Source organism: Stylophora pistillata, chromosome 4 (genome assembly GCF_964205215.1).
Source record: "Stylophora pistillata chromosome 4, jaStyPist1.2, whole genome shotgun sequence".
NCBI classification, from domain to species: Eukaryota; Metazoa; Cnidaria; class Anthozoa; order Scleractinia; family Pocilloporidae; genus Stylophora; species Stylophora pistillata.
The window spans coordinates 15848140-15865729 of NC_142522.1; the positions used below are offsets into that span (position 1 = coordinate 15848140).

General features: G+C 39.5%; 1 protein-coding gene and 1 long non-coding RNA gene across 4 annotated transcripts in view; one reads left to right on the forward strand and one right to left on the reverse strand.

Annotated features, from left to right (window-relative positions):
* Window positions 1-807: 807 nt before the first annotated feature.
* LOC148732623 (uncharacterized) lies at window positions 808-2621 on the reverse strand. The gene is made up of 2 exons (XR_015999765.1): window positions 1568-2621; window positions 808-1286 (listed from the first exon to the last, which is right to left on the reverse strand). It is a non-coding gene; the product is annotated as an uncharacterized LOC148732623 (long non-coding RNA).
* A 46-nt stretch (window positions 2622-2667) lies between these two features.
* The window catches only part of LOC111321843 (hemicentin-1), a 66915-nt gene continuing 51992 nt past the window's right edge, over window positions 2668-17590 (forward strand). Inside the window, exons 1-14 of one of the 3 annotated variants that reach the window (XM_088756184.1) lie at window positions 2668-3060; window positions 3210-3276; window positions 5267-5357; window positions 6676-6717; window positions 7687-8013; window positions 8773-9093; window positions 9243-9575; window positions 9968-10273; window positions 10496-10822; window positions 11365-11700; window positions 12248-12571; window positions 13144-13443; window positions 15864-16214; window positions 16802-16929. In XM_088756184.1, coding sequence (XP_088612310.1) covers window positions 3023-3060; window positions 3210-3276; window positions 5267-5357; window positions 6676-6717; window positions 7687-8013; window positions 8773-9093; window positions 9243-9575; window positions 9968-10273; window positions 10496-10822; window positions 11365-11700; window positions 12248-12571; window positions 13144-13443; window positions 15864-16214; window positions 16802-16929 — 3291 coding nt within the window. In that variant the 5' untranslated portion in view covers window positions 2668-3022. The remainder of the gene's footprint in view (window positions 3061-3209; window positions 3277-5266; window positions 5358-6675; window positions 6718-7686; window positions 8014-8772; window positions 9094-9242; window positions 9576-9967; window positions 10274-10495; window positions 10823-11364; window positions 11701-12247; window positions 12572-13143; window positions 13444-15863; window positions 16215-16801; window positions 16930-17590) is intronic. The other 2 variants (XM_088756183.1, XM_088756182.1) reach the window with 2 other exon arrangements.

Sequence of the window (17590 nt, forward strand, 5' to 3'; positions counted from 1 at the left end):
TAGTATGGAAACTGAAATTGTTCGCAATTCGCTGCCGATTCTATGATTTCAGTAAAAATTGAAGTAAAGAAGCCTTACGTAGCTCTATAGATTTCTTCTCCAAACATCTCTTGATATTGGAAACATGAGAGTCCTGAGGAAAAAAAAATTATTTTTCTTATCACAAGAAGAGACTAACCAATTACAATCAACTGCCCTACTTGAGACTAACAGTCAGTGGCATAAAACTGACTTATCGGCGTTCACGAACTATACTCGTAACATTCGATTGTTGACAAACGTCTCTTGACCTGACTCTGATGATAACTTCCGCTCTCGTTGTCAGCGGTGTCATTCGCCATCACCGAGAACAATACTTTTCAAGAATATCTCAGTCGAGTGATCACAAGTATCATTAGAATAAAGTTGATATTTAACATGTGCCTACACTTGAGATACACATTTATAAAGTGCCCTAATGAGAACAGTTGAGCAATCATACAGGAGCTTCTCCACTGCCTGTTAATCAGGGTGTCCATCAACCCGCACCCATATACCACACACAATCACATCACACTCACGTTGTTAACGACGTGCCCTTTTTCCTTGGAATCAGTTTTTCCAACGTTTTCGCTACCTCATAAAATATCCGTTTTCAGCATCCTTTTCCGGGCACTTGACGAAAGAAGATACATGGCAAGTATGATTAGTTTTTTACCTTCAATCGTCCCCTTTTTTAACACGTTTCCAGCACAAGCTGAGTGATTGGATCGCTTAATTTGAAGAGAGAAGAAGAATGACACACACAAAAAAACGCAATGGGGAGGCTTCATTAAACCGCACGTATTTACTCTCACTGCCACTCCCTTCTTCCGTCGCCTTTTTAAAAAGCATTAGATTAGGACTATTCTCAAAACGAGTTTTGATATCGAAAGCAAAGAGAAATATATCAAAAAAAGCAAATGATTGAAGCGATAATACCCATCCAATGCCCTCGATAACGATATATTTTTGAGACTAAATGCTTTGCAATACAATCGAAGACGACAGCTCTGTTACGGATTATATTCTCCACAGATATTCTTTTGCTTCGTAAGAGACCTGTTCGACTATCATGGTGACATCTGCAGTGTACAGCTCAGGTTGAGGAGGGGAGGGGGATTGGAAAAATATTAGCCTACATGGAGGCCCTCATATATTGTTCTTGGACCCAGCCCCCCCCCCCCCCAAGACCTCCAGCTTTTCTCGCCTCACTCGCTGTCACGCTTTGCGTCGAGAAGTAGGGAACTGCTTGTCCTGCCAGTAACCTAGTCAAAGGGGAAATCAGTCAAGGGCAAAAATCATGGGTAGAAAAAGGAAATAAAATTACATTGGGTCAAAGAAGAAGGGTCAATTGATAATCGTATCTGGTTCGATAAACCAAACAGGCAATCCAACTAGCTTACGCAAATCGTATAATTTATTCCAGTATATTATTATTCGATCTAGAGAAAAGAAATTAAATACATTTGAGAAACTGAACAGGATCTATCGATACATAAACACACGAGTCAAACTATTAGCTAGAATTGCAGCACTGATAACTTACTTCAAGTTCTGTGGCGATGTCTAGTAGGATTGTTTCACGGTATACAAGTCAGCAACAGATATAACAGATCAGGGTATAACAGAATACGGGTCAGCGCGACAGGTCAGCAAGACATGAAGGTCACTTTGAATCTAAACATCTGAACTGAGAGCAGACTTATTCACGTGGCTTAATTGCGAAACTTAGTGTCAATCAAAGTCAATCAGGAAATCAAGTTAATAATTCATTGTATTAACGAAACAGTATCCTAAAGTTTCATCCTTTCATCCTTGGAACGCAAGAGAAGCTTCGAGGTTTCCTGAACAATATATTGACATGTCTTTTGTCAATAACAATCTTGATTGAGAGAAAAATCAGGGAATCTTCTTACGTGACCAACAAGGCAAGGAAAATTATTATTTCCTCTTTAGCAGCACGCGATTTTATCCAAGTTAGGATTCTTTGAATTATCAAACGGAAGGAGTTTCTTATTCTTTTTAACTGGCTCTAATAACATCAATTCAGTTGAAACGCTGACAAGACTCGGAAACAGGAAATATTTGGTCGTACACACCTTGCTACACCCAAACTCGAGGACTCCGGAAACAAGTAGAGAGATTTTTGAGAGTGAATTTCTTGGAGCAGGACACGGTATCAAAGCAAGACACTTTGATCTCTGGAGATCATGTACAATCTGGCTCAAACTTTTATTTTTTACCTGGATTTCCGTCCACACGTTCAAGGTGTAAGAGGGGGTGTATCAAGAACTAGCGGACAAAATTTAATGGGAGTTTCCAGACTTTGTCCGGCCCAAGAGTCATAATTGCCTTTTTCGCCGCGCTCCCTGGAGCGCCAAAATCTGTCGAAATCTGCAATTTGTGACAGTGACTGTCAGCCGTGAGATTATGTGTGATTGATTTGACCTACGACACGACAATAACCTTAAATACGACGGATTAAAAACAACTATAATTATATCATCACGAACCTAGCAAATATTCAGCTTAGATCACTGACATTGTGCAGTAAAAAGCAGGACAGAAATTAAAAGGCTGCCTTTGAGGAGGAGAAAATAGTTGATAAGCTTCCTTCAACTCCCCTTTGACAATTTGGCAAACAAGCTGGTGAACATTGGTTCGTTAAAAGAGGGAATCGTATTACAAAACGTCCTGGGCGGAATCTCCTTGTCACTACCGCAAATGCAAAGAATTTGATTTCTAACGGATCATATCACTGAAAGCAGCTGAAAGCGAGTGTTGTTTGGAGATGAGCAATGGCCTTGCTGAACTGTCCTAAAACAGGGTCGAAACTCAAAACGTTTCACTGCGCCTCACTTTGATTTTGCGGCAGAATTCAACAGGAAATCGAACTGACAACTCCTGAGACGAAATTTCGTAACTCGGTTTAAATAACGCGGCAGAACACCGCAGACAGTTTAGTTTTTGTGCGACAGCATTGTGAGGACTTTCACATAATATGAGGCAGTATTTGAGGATAAGCCCCTTTGTATTCAGGTAAGGAAACATTCTTACAAATACCTGGTTTGTTATGATCACCATTGATGCGAACCCAAACATCGATGAAAGTGTCCTGCTTGTAATCACTGATGAGAGTAGTGTGAGGCTAATTAAGACGAATTCTGTTCTTTGCTTTGTGTGTTTAGAACCCAGATATGTTTTCTTATCTTTGCCGTCGTCTTCAGTTGCGTTATACCCTCAGGACAACAGGAGGTCAGTTTGAATTTTGCATGCGATCGTTACATACACAGTGTATGATTATTGTATTTTAGTTTATTAACGTGAGAAGCGAGGAGCCATGCTTCGATGCAACGAGCGCTTGTAACCCATGTTGAGTCTTTTTGACACAAACTGATGACTGGTCTCGTGACATATGAAGTGTACTGTATATAATTTTTAGCTGTAATAGATAAGTGCCACGAGAAAGAAAACATGAAAATAATATCTTGAAACCACCTCTACTTGTGGAAAGGTCATAACGCAGAAAAGGCATTAAAACATGTACATTAATTTTTCAAGCTAAAACATTTTTGGCCTTGATACAGGGACAACCATATGTTAATCTCTGTTTTTTTTTTTGCTGGAACCAGCAGATTAAGGTGATAGCTGCTTTAAAGCGAATTTAATAGTCTTAAAAGTTTAATGCCATTTGTCGTTTCGCCCTGCGACAATGACGATCTTACTGATGAAGAGAAATAGAGCGTGAGATTTTAGATTTTCCAACATACACAGAGACTATTGCCATACATGAAGATAACGATGAATTTTGTTTTTGTCGGATAAATCGAGACATTTTTTGAAAAACATTCTATCATTCACAGTTCATCAGAGGTGGGGACTGCTAACTTGGCACACTTATTTATTGAAACCGTCAAATGCTTACAAGTACTCAAGTTTAGTAGTATCCAATTTAAGCATAATTCTTGAAAATTAGAAACTAACCAGAGAGCGAGAATCTTAAACAAATGAACATCTTTCCAAAAATTCTGGTGAAAAGCTGGTTTTTGTTTTGAGATTATGATAAATTTTATGTCCACCAACGAACTGTGAAGAAAGACAACTGGCGAGTTACACAAGTGGGAATGTCCACGTCAATATACGGGCACTCTGTTTGAATTAACTTAGATCGGCGATAGCTTTCAACTGAATTCCTTTACGCCTGTTTTCGCTACATTTCTTAAGATTATAAAAAGTTTAACGCCTCTCCACAGAAGTTATTTTAATCTTATTTTTAAGGAAAAGTATTTAAAACGTTCCCAGTGTTGGATTATTGATACACTCTATGCAGCATGTTTGCAGCATATGTCGAAACATATGTTCGTGCGCTCCCCAAAATCAATTGTGAAAGCTTTGTATTTTCGATATACTAGTAGTTTTCTAGATCTTTCTTAAATGTCGGCGCCTGTTTCAGTTGATTAACAGGTCACTTTAGTACCTTTTATTTCTTATCAAGAGGCCTTTACTGCACATTAACAATCAAATATCTGGTTAAGACTGATTTAAGAAAATCGTTTCTTAACGCAATTCCCTGAATAACTGAAAACCGCCGTACACCCACTCAATACGGTTTTTGAAAGGCAACCAAATTTTATGAGTGAATGGCAAATTTTTCTGACGTAATTACTATTTTAACAGTTGATATGGACTCGAATGTCACATATGGTTTTGAGGCAGTCTGGCGCATTCTTTATAAGCTTGGTCTGAGGACGTTATCTTAGGTACTCTTAACAAACTGAAAGAAGTTGTCATTTACAGCATTTAGTATTATTCCGAAGTTGTCAACCTATTGTCTTGCGGTTACAGACGAGATTCGTTGGGGGGGATAAAGTTAATATTTTTCGCACTTTTTTAAGTGGCAAATGCAAAATCATGCTATAGTGGCTTCTGGGTACAAACTGAGAAAAAACAACATCAACAACGTTTTCGCTAAATTTAAAATGCAACATTAGCGGAATGTTTTGTGGTAACACAGTATCTATTTTACTAATCCTCCCAATGAATAGAAAAGCTCACTTAAATTAAGAAATAAAACAAATCAGGTCTTCTTGAAGACAACTTCCAGTATATACGAAAAAAAAACAAAAACAAAATCAATTAAAAGAACAGGCTAACGTTTGAACAACCGATAAACTGCACGAAACATCAATCAAGTGCCATTCACTCGAGATCACTGACTAAAATTTTAGTTGTTTTTATTCTTCAGGTGGAAGATCCTCACTCCTTTACAACATTACTTCACGTTTTAGAAGATGACGATATACGAGAGAGAAGGGCTCTCAAGTTCGAGCAAGATGGTAAGATTTTAAAAGAGTTTTAACTGCTTTGTCTGCTTAATTTATCTCTACTTTATTCTAGCAGTAGACTGCACTTTCTATCGGTTGACCGTTGTAAAGGATGTTGGAAGAACACGAGAAATGCTTGCGAATCACTTGCTCGTGATTTACAAATTTTTCTTGTGTTGTCCTAATATTTCAAGTGTGTCATTACGCCGTTAAATCGATAGAGTGCTTTCTATAGCTTTTATGAAATAACTATGGGTTTGCTGTCGCAATAAACGATATTTTTTGACCAATCAGGAAGCTCGTAGAAACTACTGCTTCGGAGCAGTTGATTATGTAATACTGGTGGACATATATAGATAGACTATTGAAATTCGCGATTTTCAATAAAATTTGAATCCTGTTCGTTTTGTACTTGACTCCCGTCAACCCCCAAATGTTATTAAAAATAGAAACTAAATTCGTCTTTCTGGGAAAAAAGTAACGTTAAATCTTATTATGACGACCGCACCAACCGTTGGAGAATTTTTAAGTTGCCTTATGGGCAAGATGAAAAAGAGTGTAGTAGAGTGGTGTCTTAGTTTAGTCTTAGGTATGACTCAGATTCACTCGTAGAGTGAAAAGATTTTGTGTTAAGAGTGATAAGTCGACCATTGAAGAAATATCTATTTAACAATTATCGAGCGTTAGTTGGTGGAAAAAAACATGATGAAAACCAGTAGGAGGTGCACTGTATGAATACTGAAGCACAACACTGTACTTTGTATTGCCTCTTTCTGTGCTACCTTCAGAGATATTCAGCGTTATCCAACTTTACGCTGCAACAGCTCGAAAATATCTTATTTCGCCCGAACCATTGTGTATTCGATCTTGGTGCTTATCAATATGTTCGAAAGGTGACTGCTGTACTGTACTTAGTGGTTTCTTAAACCAGTTTTGATCTCTATTTATGTCAGAAGACATAAAAGAACAAATGACACAGAAGACATAAAAGCTCCACGTATGGATTGTCAAACCGGAACCACAACACCGCGGTTTCGTTAGTCGGATTTATCCGGAGCCCCCCCCCCCCCCTCCCCGCGCGCCTGTTCCGCTGGATAAGAGTAATGGCGGCTCTGGACGACAGATTGCCTAATAATCGTGTGAAGCATTTACGCCACTTGATAAATATCTGTAAGATCGTGGAATTTTGAGAAAATACAGTGACACTCGAGTGGAAGGCATCCTGCCGTAACGCTTATCAAGGGCAGGAACTAGATCCTTGGCAGAAGCAAGAGAGTGATGTCGGATTAAGAAATATTTTCACTGATGGCGTCTTATTTCTTGATTGTAGATGTTTTGGACGATGGCAGTGCAGTACTACCTAACGGAACAGGTCAGGTCATTGTTCTGCTGATATATTCAATGTAAATGTTTTATTTCAGTTAGTTAATTTGCGGAGTGAACATAAAAATCATGAAAATGTTCCCTGACCCTCATATTATTAGAGTTGTTTCCAAGTAATTGAACCTGACGTGCACTTGATCATACTCATGTCAGGTTAATTCTTGTTACGTGGTTCGATTGTGGGCAAAACAACGTTTCTTTCACTTTCCTATTCCTGGGGAAACGAAATTTTCTATGGTTTGGTGGGTCAAAAAAAAATTATTCAAGAAAGTGGGAATCTCGTGGCACATTTTCTAGAGCTGCCTGTGTAACTATCGTAGTACTCTATGGCTTTTTAGGATTAAGTGGAGTTATACCACCTTAGTAATTCATAGTTGCGTACCAGGGAAGGTTTTTCATCCTTTCTATCCTGCACAGTTACCTTTGCTAGTTAGGCACCATTTCTCCATCGAAAAAAAAAAAAACAATTAAGTCACAAGTAAATCACATCAAAATCTAATGAAGGGAATGATGTTGCCTTTTTTTTTAAATTTATTGCGTTTTTTAACAGTAATGTGAAAGATATAACTGGCCTTACCGTTGTTCCATGATTCACCGGGGGAAACCGTATGGAAGACTAAATGTTTACTTCAGTTGTGTGAGCAAGGGGATGGAGGAATCATGACTATTTTTAATGTTACTCTACCCTCTTTACCCCTAGACTTGTTAATGTTCCTCTTGAGACTCTTGAAGACGAATTTGCCCAGATAGCTACACTGCAATCGAAAATGACAACGAACCTCTTCAACGTAAACTAAAACGAGACTTTTAATTTCCCTTAAAAAAGTCATTTAGGATTTCCTAGCTGGTGTTGCTTTTTCTTTGGTTTTTATAGAAAACTTTGTTTAAGGATGTTCAATGTACAACAACTGTTTAATAGTGAATTTGCAACGGTGTTTCATTATTCTCCCGCATTTAGATTTACCTGTGATAGTGGAGAGTGAAATAAAGAAATTTGTGGTAAAAAAAGTCAGCAAAGTTTCTGTAGACGTTGGTTCCACCGTGTGGGCAGTAAGAGGGACTGAAATAACCGTGTCTTGCAGAGCAAGCTCCAATTTTGACTCTCCTAAGATTGAGTGGTTAAGACGCCGGCTATTGATTACAGACAGATTCCGAGGGGGTGTGGCAGCTATAGATGGTACTTTAAAAATTCGTAGATTGACTCGGTTTAACGAAGATACCTATACATGTAAAGCTTCAAACGATGCAGGAGAAACGAAAGCCTTGTTCACCGCCAAGATAATCGGTAAGTGAAAAACACTTATCATGGAATTACTTGCAATGACCATAGCTGCCCTGAGGACGAAGGTCTCCTGTCATTCTTGCAAGAGGGAAGACAGATCGAGATAATACCAGAAGCGTGTTTAAATGTGGGTCTACAGCATATCGGTGTTTGATGACGATTTTTACGAGTATTTTGTAAGGCTACGTCACTGATCTTGAGGCAATGCGTTATAACAAAGTATGAACTATAAACATTATCTTCAATAATCATCCCAAGAAACAAATATGCGTTTGACGTTTAAACCTACTCTGCTTATTTCTCCGGAAAGGCAACCGCCTCCCGGTTAGCTCAATGGATAGAGCGCTGGACTGCTGTGCGGGAGGTTGAGGGTTCAAAGCCCGGCCGGACCAACACTCAACGTCTTAAAATATAACATCAAGAAATGGTTAGATATTCTAGTCTTCTCGGATAGGGACGAACGAGTGGAGGTCCCGTCTCCTACAGGGTTAGGGGTAGGAGACGTTAATTTTCCACGCACGAGATTACTGTGTGATGGATGTCGTCCCCTGGGGTGGGATGGGTGGGATTTATTAGATGGACCACTCGCATGGTTTGCATATGTTCCGTTCTCGTCCTACCTTACTGCGGTAATGCAGTGAAAATGGTTAGATATTTTCACTTTAAGAACTCCTCACGAACCTCAGATAGCATAACAAACATTTTAATAATCATATCGTCCCTTAAAGGGAAACAATTATCTTTCACCGCTATTTCTTTTAGATCCTTCTTTACCTACAATAATTACAGCAGAAGGCGATGTCTCGTTCGGACCTAATACTAAAGAAGCAGAGATCACCATAGGAACTGACGTCACGGTTTATCAAGGAGCGAAACTTACTATCCGTTGTCCTGCAGAAGCAACAATTCCTGTAGTAGTTTACTGGACAGCCCGGGGTCGTTCAGCGGAGATTGGCAAGGCTGTAAAAGTTGGCCAGGATCTTGTGATCACAGGCATTGACCAGAGATATGCTTTGGAATACAAATGCAATGCCAGATCCAGCAGAGGAAGAACCCACGCAACCTCGACCGTTACCGTTATAGGTACATACACATAATTCCAGAACAAAAGTGGTTCCAGTAAATGAGTACCAAACATCAAGATTGCGTGTGAGCAATATGCAAACAAATTATCACCCACTTTCTTTGATTTTGAGAGTTTTGACTCCTTTGTTTCTTTTTTTTTTTTGAAGCTTTGAACCCTCCCAAGATTCAAGCAGGAACAAAAAATTTACGAGTCATCGAAGAAGAAAACAAAGAGGTCGAAATATACGTTGGAACCAAATTAACCGTCATCTCTGAGACCCAAGTGACAGTGCGCTGTGTTTCCGAAATGGAGCCATCCCCCGCCATAAGCTGGAAAATTCGTGGAAAAAACTCCGGTTTCAAGAATGGCGTAACTCTTAGCAAAGATAACTCTACTCTTACCATCAGTTATCCTGGAGTTGAGGACTCAGGAGATTACACGTGCACGGCTAGCAATAATATTGGACAGGATTCCAAGTCTTCAAAAATTGATATTTTACGTAAGTCAGCCATAATTATGTATCTAGGCCTCATTCCTGAAACAGGCTAAACTTTCTCAAAGGAAGGTGTCGACCTTAAAGCTTTTCTCGGTTTTACTATTAACCTTCTCTTGGTTTGAACGAGTTTTTGCACTATTGTCTCTCGGCGAAGGTCCGAATGACTTCACATGCAGATAGTTTGACCGAGCTAAAAAAATTGGAAGGAATGAACTATTTTAACTATGCGCATTTGATCATATGTAAATGGAATTTGCGCACTTCAAATATTAAACCATTATATTATTATTTACACGTATGCAGTTGATCACATTTGTATCATTACGATTAGTTGGGAGGAATTTTTACCTAAAGAGTTATTTTAACACTTCTTTTTATTGGTTCTACCCATATAGCTCCCGAGCCTCCAACTATACGTTACTCTGACCGGAAAATAACCTCCCTTGGTCCTAACGAGGTCATTGAAGCCACAATTGGTGACGAACTGACCTTACTTGCTGGTGCAAGTATAGTTATCACCTGCCCCACATCTGGACTTCCTACTCCAACCGTACAATGGAAGAAAGATGACAAAGACCTGGCAGAGTTTGGTAGAACCCTGAAGATAAATAAAGTCACTACAATGGACACTGGAACCTTTACTTGTGAGGCGTTGAACAGAGCTGGTCGAATCAGTCGAATCAGCGAGTTAACAGTGATTGGTAAGTTAGTTAGAGTTCATTTTTCTAGTCGCTATCACATCCTAGTGTTGACAAATTTAAGTCTGAGCCCATGCCTTTATGATCGTAAAAACGTCTTATTATTTATTAAACTGGTCTTCAGTCTCCTCGCTTCACATCGAGCTTTCTTTGCTTTTGACGAACGACAAGACCGAAAACATTTAAGAGATTAATGCATTTTTTTTAATTTTATCCTGTTAACAGCGTCCGAAAAACCCCAGATTGAAAAATCGACGGGGCAGGTTACTGCTATTGCTATCGAGGAAGCAGTTGTTAAGATTGGGCAGAATTTGCGAGTTGTGGAGGGGTTGATAGTTCGTGTTGTGTGTCCAGTCCGCGGATTCCCGACTCCTGAAGTTTCGTGGTTTCTAAACGAGCGGATGCTGAAAACTTCAGGACGATTTCTGATTGACAGTCGGTCTAGCTCTTTAATTGTGAACGGTATACAGGCTCGGGATGCTGGCGAGATTTCTTGTATGGCTGAAAGCAGCGCAGGACAAGACAGAGCATCCACTTTTGTCAGGATCATAGGTAGGTGCGGCTACGTTCATTGTGGGCTTAAATGTGAGTTAGAAACTGCACTTACAGAACATTGAATCAATCTCTTCATTGCTTTAGGGATCGTTACTTGTCTATTTTCATGAAGTATAACCGAGTAAATTTCCACATTTTGTGGTTGGTCCTAGTGACTCTGTTTACCGCCGTATATTAAACAGCATACGCACGATATTAACTTTATTCGTTCTTAGACTACAGTGGAATTTTGATTTAACAAACCTCTATTTAACGAAGTCCTCGGTATAACGAACGATACTTCAGTTTAGCCCTGCTTAAATTACGGTAAAATGTATGCCACAGAACCTCGATATAACGAACCCTCGATATAACGAACCAGTTTCCCCAGTCCCTTGGCACTTCGTTAAATCGAGGTTCCACTGTAGAAATGTTGCAAATGACACGATGAAATATCCAAATAGAAATTATCTTACGATAACCATCTTTGAGCAAAAACATTCCAGGCTCTTGTTAACCTTAACTTGATCCAAATTGTTACTAAATTATTCCTTATTTAGGTAAAAGTGGTGCCCAAATTCAGTCTGGAAATAATTCCGTGAAGTCCATTAAAGGTCCAAGGGAGGTAAGCATTCAGATTGGTGACAGTTTACAAGTGTTATCAGGCTCAGATGTGTCTATAGACTGCCTGGCCAGTGGAACCCCTTCTCCAGTGATAAATTGGCGCTGGAATGGACGCCAAGTGTCTTCAATAGGACGATTTGTTATTAAAGACATAGTTGGAGGGTCTCGCCTCATTGTGAGAAAGCTGACACCAGGGAGTGCTGGACAGTATCAATGCATTGCTGTAAACGTCGGTGGTTCAGACAGAGTCGGATCAACTTTAACTGTAATAGGTGCGCAACAATTTTTTAATCATCAGGCTATAAAATCAAAATGGTGCCGAAAAATTAATATCAACCTCACTGTCTTGTCGCATGCGGTTTCTTTCTAAAACCTTCATTCTGATGTTCATAAGTAGAATTTCACAACGACGTTCATTTTAAACTAATTTTTTCCAGTGCACCTATTTTGAAATCGCAAACTCAATCGCTCGGATACAAGTTTTTTTCTTTTTTTTTTTTAATTTTTTACAAACATTATGTTGATCCAGTTTTAAGCTGGTTTGTAAAGTTGTCTTTCATTTTCCTGCAATTTTATTTGTTTCTTTAATCAAGCCTTAAAGTCTGATTGGTTGTTGTGTTTTAATAAAGCTGTCCCATTGGCTGGGAAAAAATGCGATCTAAAGCAAAAAATGGTGTGATTGGTGAATAAGTTGGACAGATAGGAGCCGATCGGATTGCAAGGATCACCAGCGATTTCAAAATGGATGTATTAAATAGTAAAAGAATTGTTCCTTACTTTGGAGATATCGTTGAGCTGAAACTTTTTCTCTCCTTACAGAGGCTTTAATTCCGAAAATTGAGGTTTCCTCCACCTCTGTCGAACAAATCATCGACTTGAGCCTGGTCTCCATTACAATTGGAACACGTGTTACAATTCTGCCTGGTGCACCACTTGTGATTACGTGCCGTGCGTTTGCAATACCTGAACCTACGATCAGTTGGCAGAGAAAAGGCAAAAAGATCACTTCATCCAAAAGGCTCTTTATGAACAGCACGACTCTTGTCATTCGCCGTACTCAGCGAGACGATAGTGGTTCTTTCACTTGCCTTGCCCAAAACACGATTGGAAAGGATTCAGCTTCTTCGAAGCTTGATTTTATAGGTTTGTATCAAATAGGCTGTCTGAAACACCGATTATGATAGAAGAGAAGCATGAGACTCTGCATGATACAGAGTGTAAGAGTTGAGTTCGGCGGGTGTATAGGTTGTGATTGAAGAAAGAGAGTCACAAAAACCTATTACACCAGAACACTGGTCAAGTACATGCTCGTGTTTTCCCCGGTGTTAGTCTGTTATTCAGAGAACAATATCGTGTTCTGTAAGCGACATACTTAATCGACTTCTGTCAGTGGCACCTCAGTCAGGATATTCTTTCGTATGTCAAGCCTCGATGTGATGAACATAACAACTGCTCCTTTTCTCACGCTCTCTTTAATAGCTGAGGGTATGAATTTTGATGATATATATGATTAAATGATCTGAACTAATAAAGAGAGAACCCTCAGAGACCTTTCGCCTGCTAGATGTTGGTTTTAGCAGTTCGTTAAGCATTTCATTTGTTAGACACGATCAGGATGTTCTATGTCAAGATAACACCCTCTTTGAAATGGATGTACATTCTTCTTAATACATTGTGTTGCCATATTTACACGGATGTATTGATGTATTCTACAGAGCCAATAAGCCCAAGAATCACGCCGACTGGTAAAGATTTAAAGATAGAACAACTTGTGAGACTGTCAGAGGCTGTAGGAGGAAGTATACTCTGTAGAGATGGCATTGATTTGGAGTTGACCTGCTCTGTGCAGGGATTACCCACACCAAAGATAACTTGGTTGCGTGGGAGTAAGAAAATTGGCACAGGTAGAAAGTTGAGCCTTGGAATTCTGAAGGAGGAAAGCTCTGGAAATTACACCTGTTTGGCAACAAACATTGCAGGGGATGCGAGAGAAACAACTCGGCTGACTGTCAAATGTAAGTACTCTCTACTGGATGTAGGTCTCAAGGTCGGCACACTCGAGGGGACTAGTCCCTGCGACTAGTCCGTGCGACTAGTCCCGGCGACAAGTCTTTGAAGGGTTTACACGGGGGGACCGGCAGCAGGGACTAGTCCCTTAAGGTGTTCACACGAGGGCACTCAATTGCACAAGAACATAGGAAAATTAAGAGGCAAAAGATGTTTCTTAGTCTGGGGCGTTACACGAAAACAATGAAAATTTGGCAACTTTTCATTGTAGCACTATTAAACATCAACGCAAATGAACTACACTTATTCAGTCGAATTATTCATGCTTTTACGTTCCGTTTTTTTATTTATTTATTTATTTTTAACAGACACAGAGTCAAATAGGGTAATAATTCCATCAAAACGGCTCCAAGACATCTGTATATGTTTACAAAACTAGAAATAGTTTTTTATTCTTCAGTTGTAGAAATCTAGAATTCAGGGAAAATTCATAGAGACTGCAATGTTTACAAATACCGGAAGTCACGAATCATACTGACCCGTGATTGGCTTATTTACCGTTTAGTCGCAGGGACTGGTCGCACAAACAGTTCACACGAAGGGACAAACATTTGTTTCATGCGACAAGTCCTTGCGACTGGTCGCACGAATTCAAACAAGTTTGAATTCGTGCGACCAGTCGGAGGGACCAAATTTTGGTCCCTGCGACCACAGAAATGTGTAGTTCACACGAAGGGACTAGTCGCATGAAACTGGTCGCTAGGACTAGTCGCAGGGACTAGTCCCCTCGTGTGTGGCGACCTTCATAGTGACAGAAAGCTGTTTTGCTAGGCCGTAAATTTTTTCACTGCTATTTGAAATGTGCATTTTACGTATGATATATGCGCACATGGCAACATATATCTTATCTTTCTCTGAGATATATAACTAGTTACGCGCTGGCTTTATGACCTGCTAAAGTATCCACTTGGAATTGGAATTGATCGAACAGATGATGCACACTATGTTCATTATGTTATAAACTGTTAGAAATCAAGTCTTGATTTGAAAAAAACTGGTTGGCTCATTTTTTTATCTTTGAGATATCTTCCTATTAATGTTTTATCAATGGGGTACTAAGCTCAATTGGTTAGAGCACCGGATTGTGTTGTGCGGGAGGTAGAGGGTTCGAGCCCCGGCCGGACCAATACTCATGGTCTTAAAATAAGTGAGGAGAATTTGCTGCCTTTCTATAATCAAGAAATGGATAGATATTCTAGTCTTCTCGGATAAGGACGAATAAACCGTAGGCCCCGTACCCTGGCAGGGTTAGGGGTAAGAGACGTTAATTTCCCACGCACGAGATTACTGTGTGGTGGATGTCCTCCCCTGGGTGGGATGGGTGGGTGTTGGCCCTGAAAAGTCCCTATGGGAAGTGGTCAATTAACCTATGTATGTATGTATGTATGTATGTATGTATGTATGTATGTAAAAGCCTAAGTCTCCATTTTATTTCGTGGTTCAAGCCCCAGTTAACGTGATCAACACATAATGTTAACAGTTTTTTACTAAGAAAATTGTAAGAAAAATGAAATTCTGCATAGAAAGGCAAAAATTTATTTGACTCGTAATCTTAGACATATTTCGAGGAAAATATAAGGCACATCTCCGATATTTTTCAGTGTCCATTGCACAATCGGGCAAATGTGCGTTCATTCAGTAACCAGTTAAAACTTTTACCATGTTTCCTCGCTATCAATCTAGGGCCAGAAGGCCATTTTCGATTAATGAAATTCAAACTTGGCTCCGAGGCTTGGAGGAATAAAACAAAAGAAATAACATCGAGGTTAAGGAATAGATAAATAATTTCATTTGTGTCATTGCCCTAGCCTCGGAACCATGTTAGAATTTTAACATATCGAAAATGGTAGATTGTTCACAAGTATCCAGCTCTTTTAATATTTTTTGTTCCTTACGTTAAAGATGATGGAAAAACGCGGGATTGCAACAGGTTCCCGCGTAAATTCTCGATTGTTTACATTGCTCTTTACCAGTTTATACTATTTTTATTATTTTATTGATTAATTGCCCTCTTTCTGCGGAAAAGACCAATTCTCAAAGCGGAATGAAAATTCATCATCTTGAAATCCATTATGATTGTACGTAGCATCTACTATGTATCTAGTATCTACTATGTATTGTAATATATCACTGTTATACTTATAGCGATATATCATTGATAATCTGCTGCCGTAAACGAGAGAACACGGGGTACTCCGCTCTAAAGTCAGTCCTTCGTAACCTAAACAACCAATAGGTAAAACTGGACAAAATTCTCAATTCAGCTGGTTTTATTTCCGAGGAATTACCATTGTAGATTTACCTCGCACGTAAAGTTAATATTAACAACGATAACTATGTTCACTCTTTGTATGAAATTTCTCTCTAGCATCAATTGCACCCGTGATTGAATCAGAAGATAGAATTTTAAAATCGTTTGAGGAAGGCGTGTCTCTTACGGTGACCATTGGAACGAGGTTACAAGTAATACAAGGCACCAGAATTGATCTTATCTGCCGTGTTATGGGATTCCCAACTCCTCGCGTAAATTGGGTCAAAGGAAATGTGCGTCTTGACCCACGCTTTGAAGCTCAGGGAATATCTATCATTCCTTATGACGGTAAAGTCAGCACACTTCTCATCAGGGGATCACAACCGGCTCAAGAAGATGAGGTCTACGGCTGCACTGCATATAATGTGGGAGGATCTGTCACGGCCTTCTCTTACGTCACATTTTATGGTATGAGACGAAACCAAGTGCAATTTGTATAGGTAATAACATGAGTTCGACTGCAATTTGTTGTTGATGAGCACGAGTAAATGTTTCAAAGACAAAAGGGCGAGTGCAATAATTATTTGTAGTCTTTGAAAAACTTAACACCAAATTGCACGAGAAATCATGTTTTACTTGTTGATGATTTATGTGAAAAAAGTATCACAGAAAGTCTAGACAAACAAAATTTCAACAGCGCGTGCGCTGTTTGTAATTTACACTGGTGTCACATAAAAATTGCACTCGTTCTCAGCCAATCAGACTCGCGTAATTTTTTCGTGTATATCATTAACATGTTAATAGAACTACTGCCTGAGAACCTGAGATCACGGAAAGAGATTTAGAACTCCAAATATCCCATAAAGTTTAGTCTTTCAGTAAAGAGTCACCGTCACCCAAATCATTCCTTCACCTGAATAATCACAGCATACGAACGACTGATACTTACAGAATTGAACTGTTTACTTAAAAACCAAGAGATGTGCTTTGTAATCTCTCTAGAAGTGGCCTAAATTGTGTTCACAGGAATTTCGTTATACTTCTTTGTATTTTAGAGCGTGTTCTACCTTCTATAAAATCCACCTGGGTTACTGGTTCAGTCGGCGATAAAGTGTCGCTGGAATCCAGGAACCCTATCAAGTTGGTAATCGGAGATAGTTTGCGGGCGTTCACCAAAACGAAGGTATGATAGGATTTGGGAAACAAACTCCATTCCTTTACAACACTACATGGCTTGGTATAATGAAATTATGAAGTTCATATATTTTCAACTGCGGTTGTAGATACGTATGGTGCACGATCCTCGCAGTAGAGAGCGCTATTTATGCAATGGCGAAAATCAGACCTGAAAAAAATCAGGCCTGTACGGGATTCGAACCACTGACCTCTGCGATACTAGTGCAGCGCTCTACCAATTGAGATAACAAGCCAACTGGGAGCAGACCGTTAAGTTGATTCCTAATAAACCCGTGATGATAAATCAGATATAATGAATATATGAAGTTCATATATTTTGAACTGCGGTTGTAGATACGTATGAAGCACGATCCTCGCAGTAGAGAGCGCTGTTTATGCAATAGCGAAAATCAGGCCTGTACCGGAATTCGAACCACTGACCTCTGCGATACTAGTGCAGCGCTCTACCAATATATGACAGAGCGCAGCGCTCTACCAATATCAGATATAATGAATATATGAACTTCATATATTCATTATATCTGATTTATCATCACGGGTTTATTACGAATCAACTTAACTGCCTGCTCCCAGTTGGCTTGTTATCTCAATTGGTAGAGCGCTGCACAAGTATCGCAGAGGTCAGTGGTTCGAATTCCGTTCAGGCC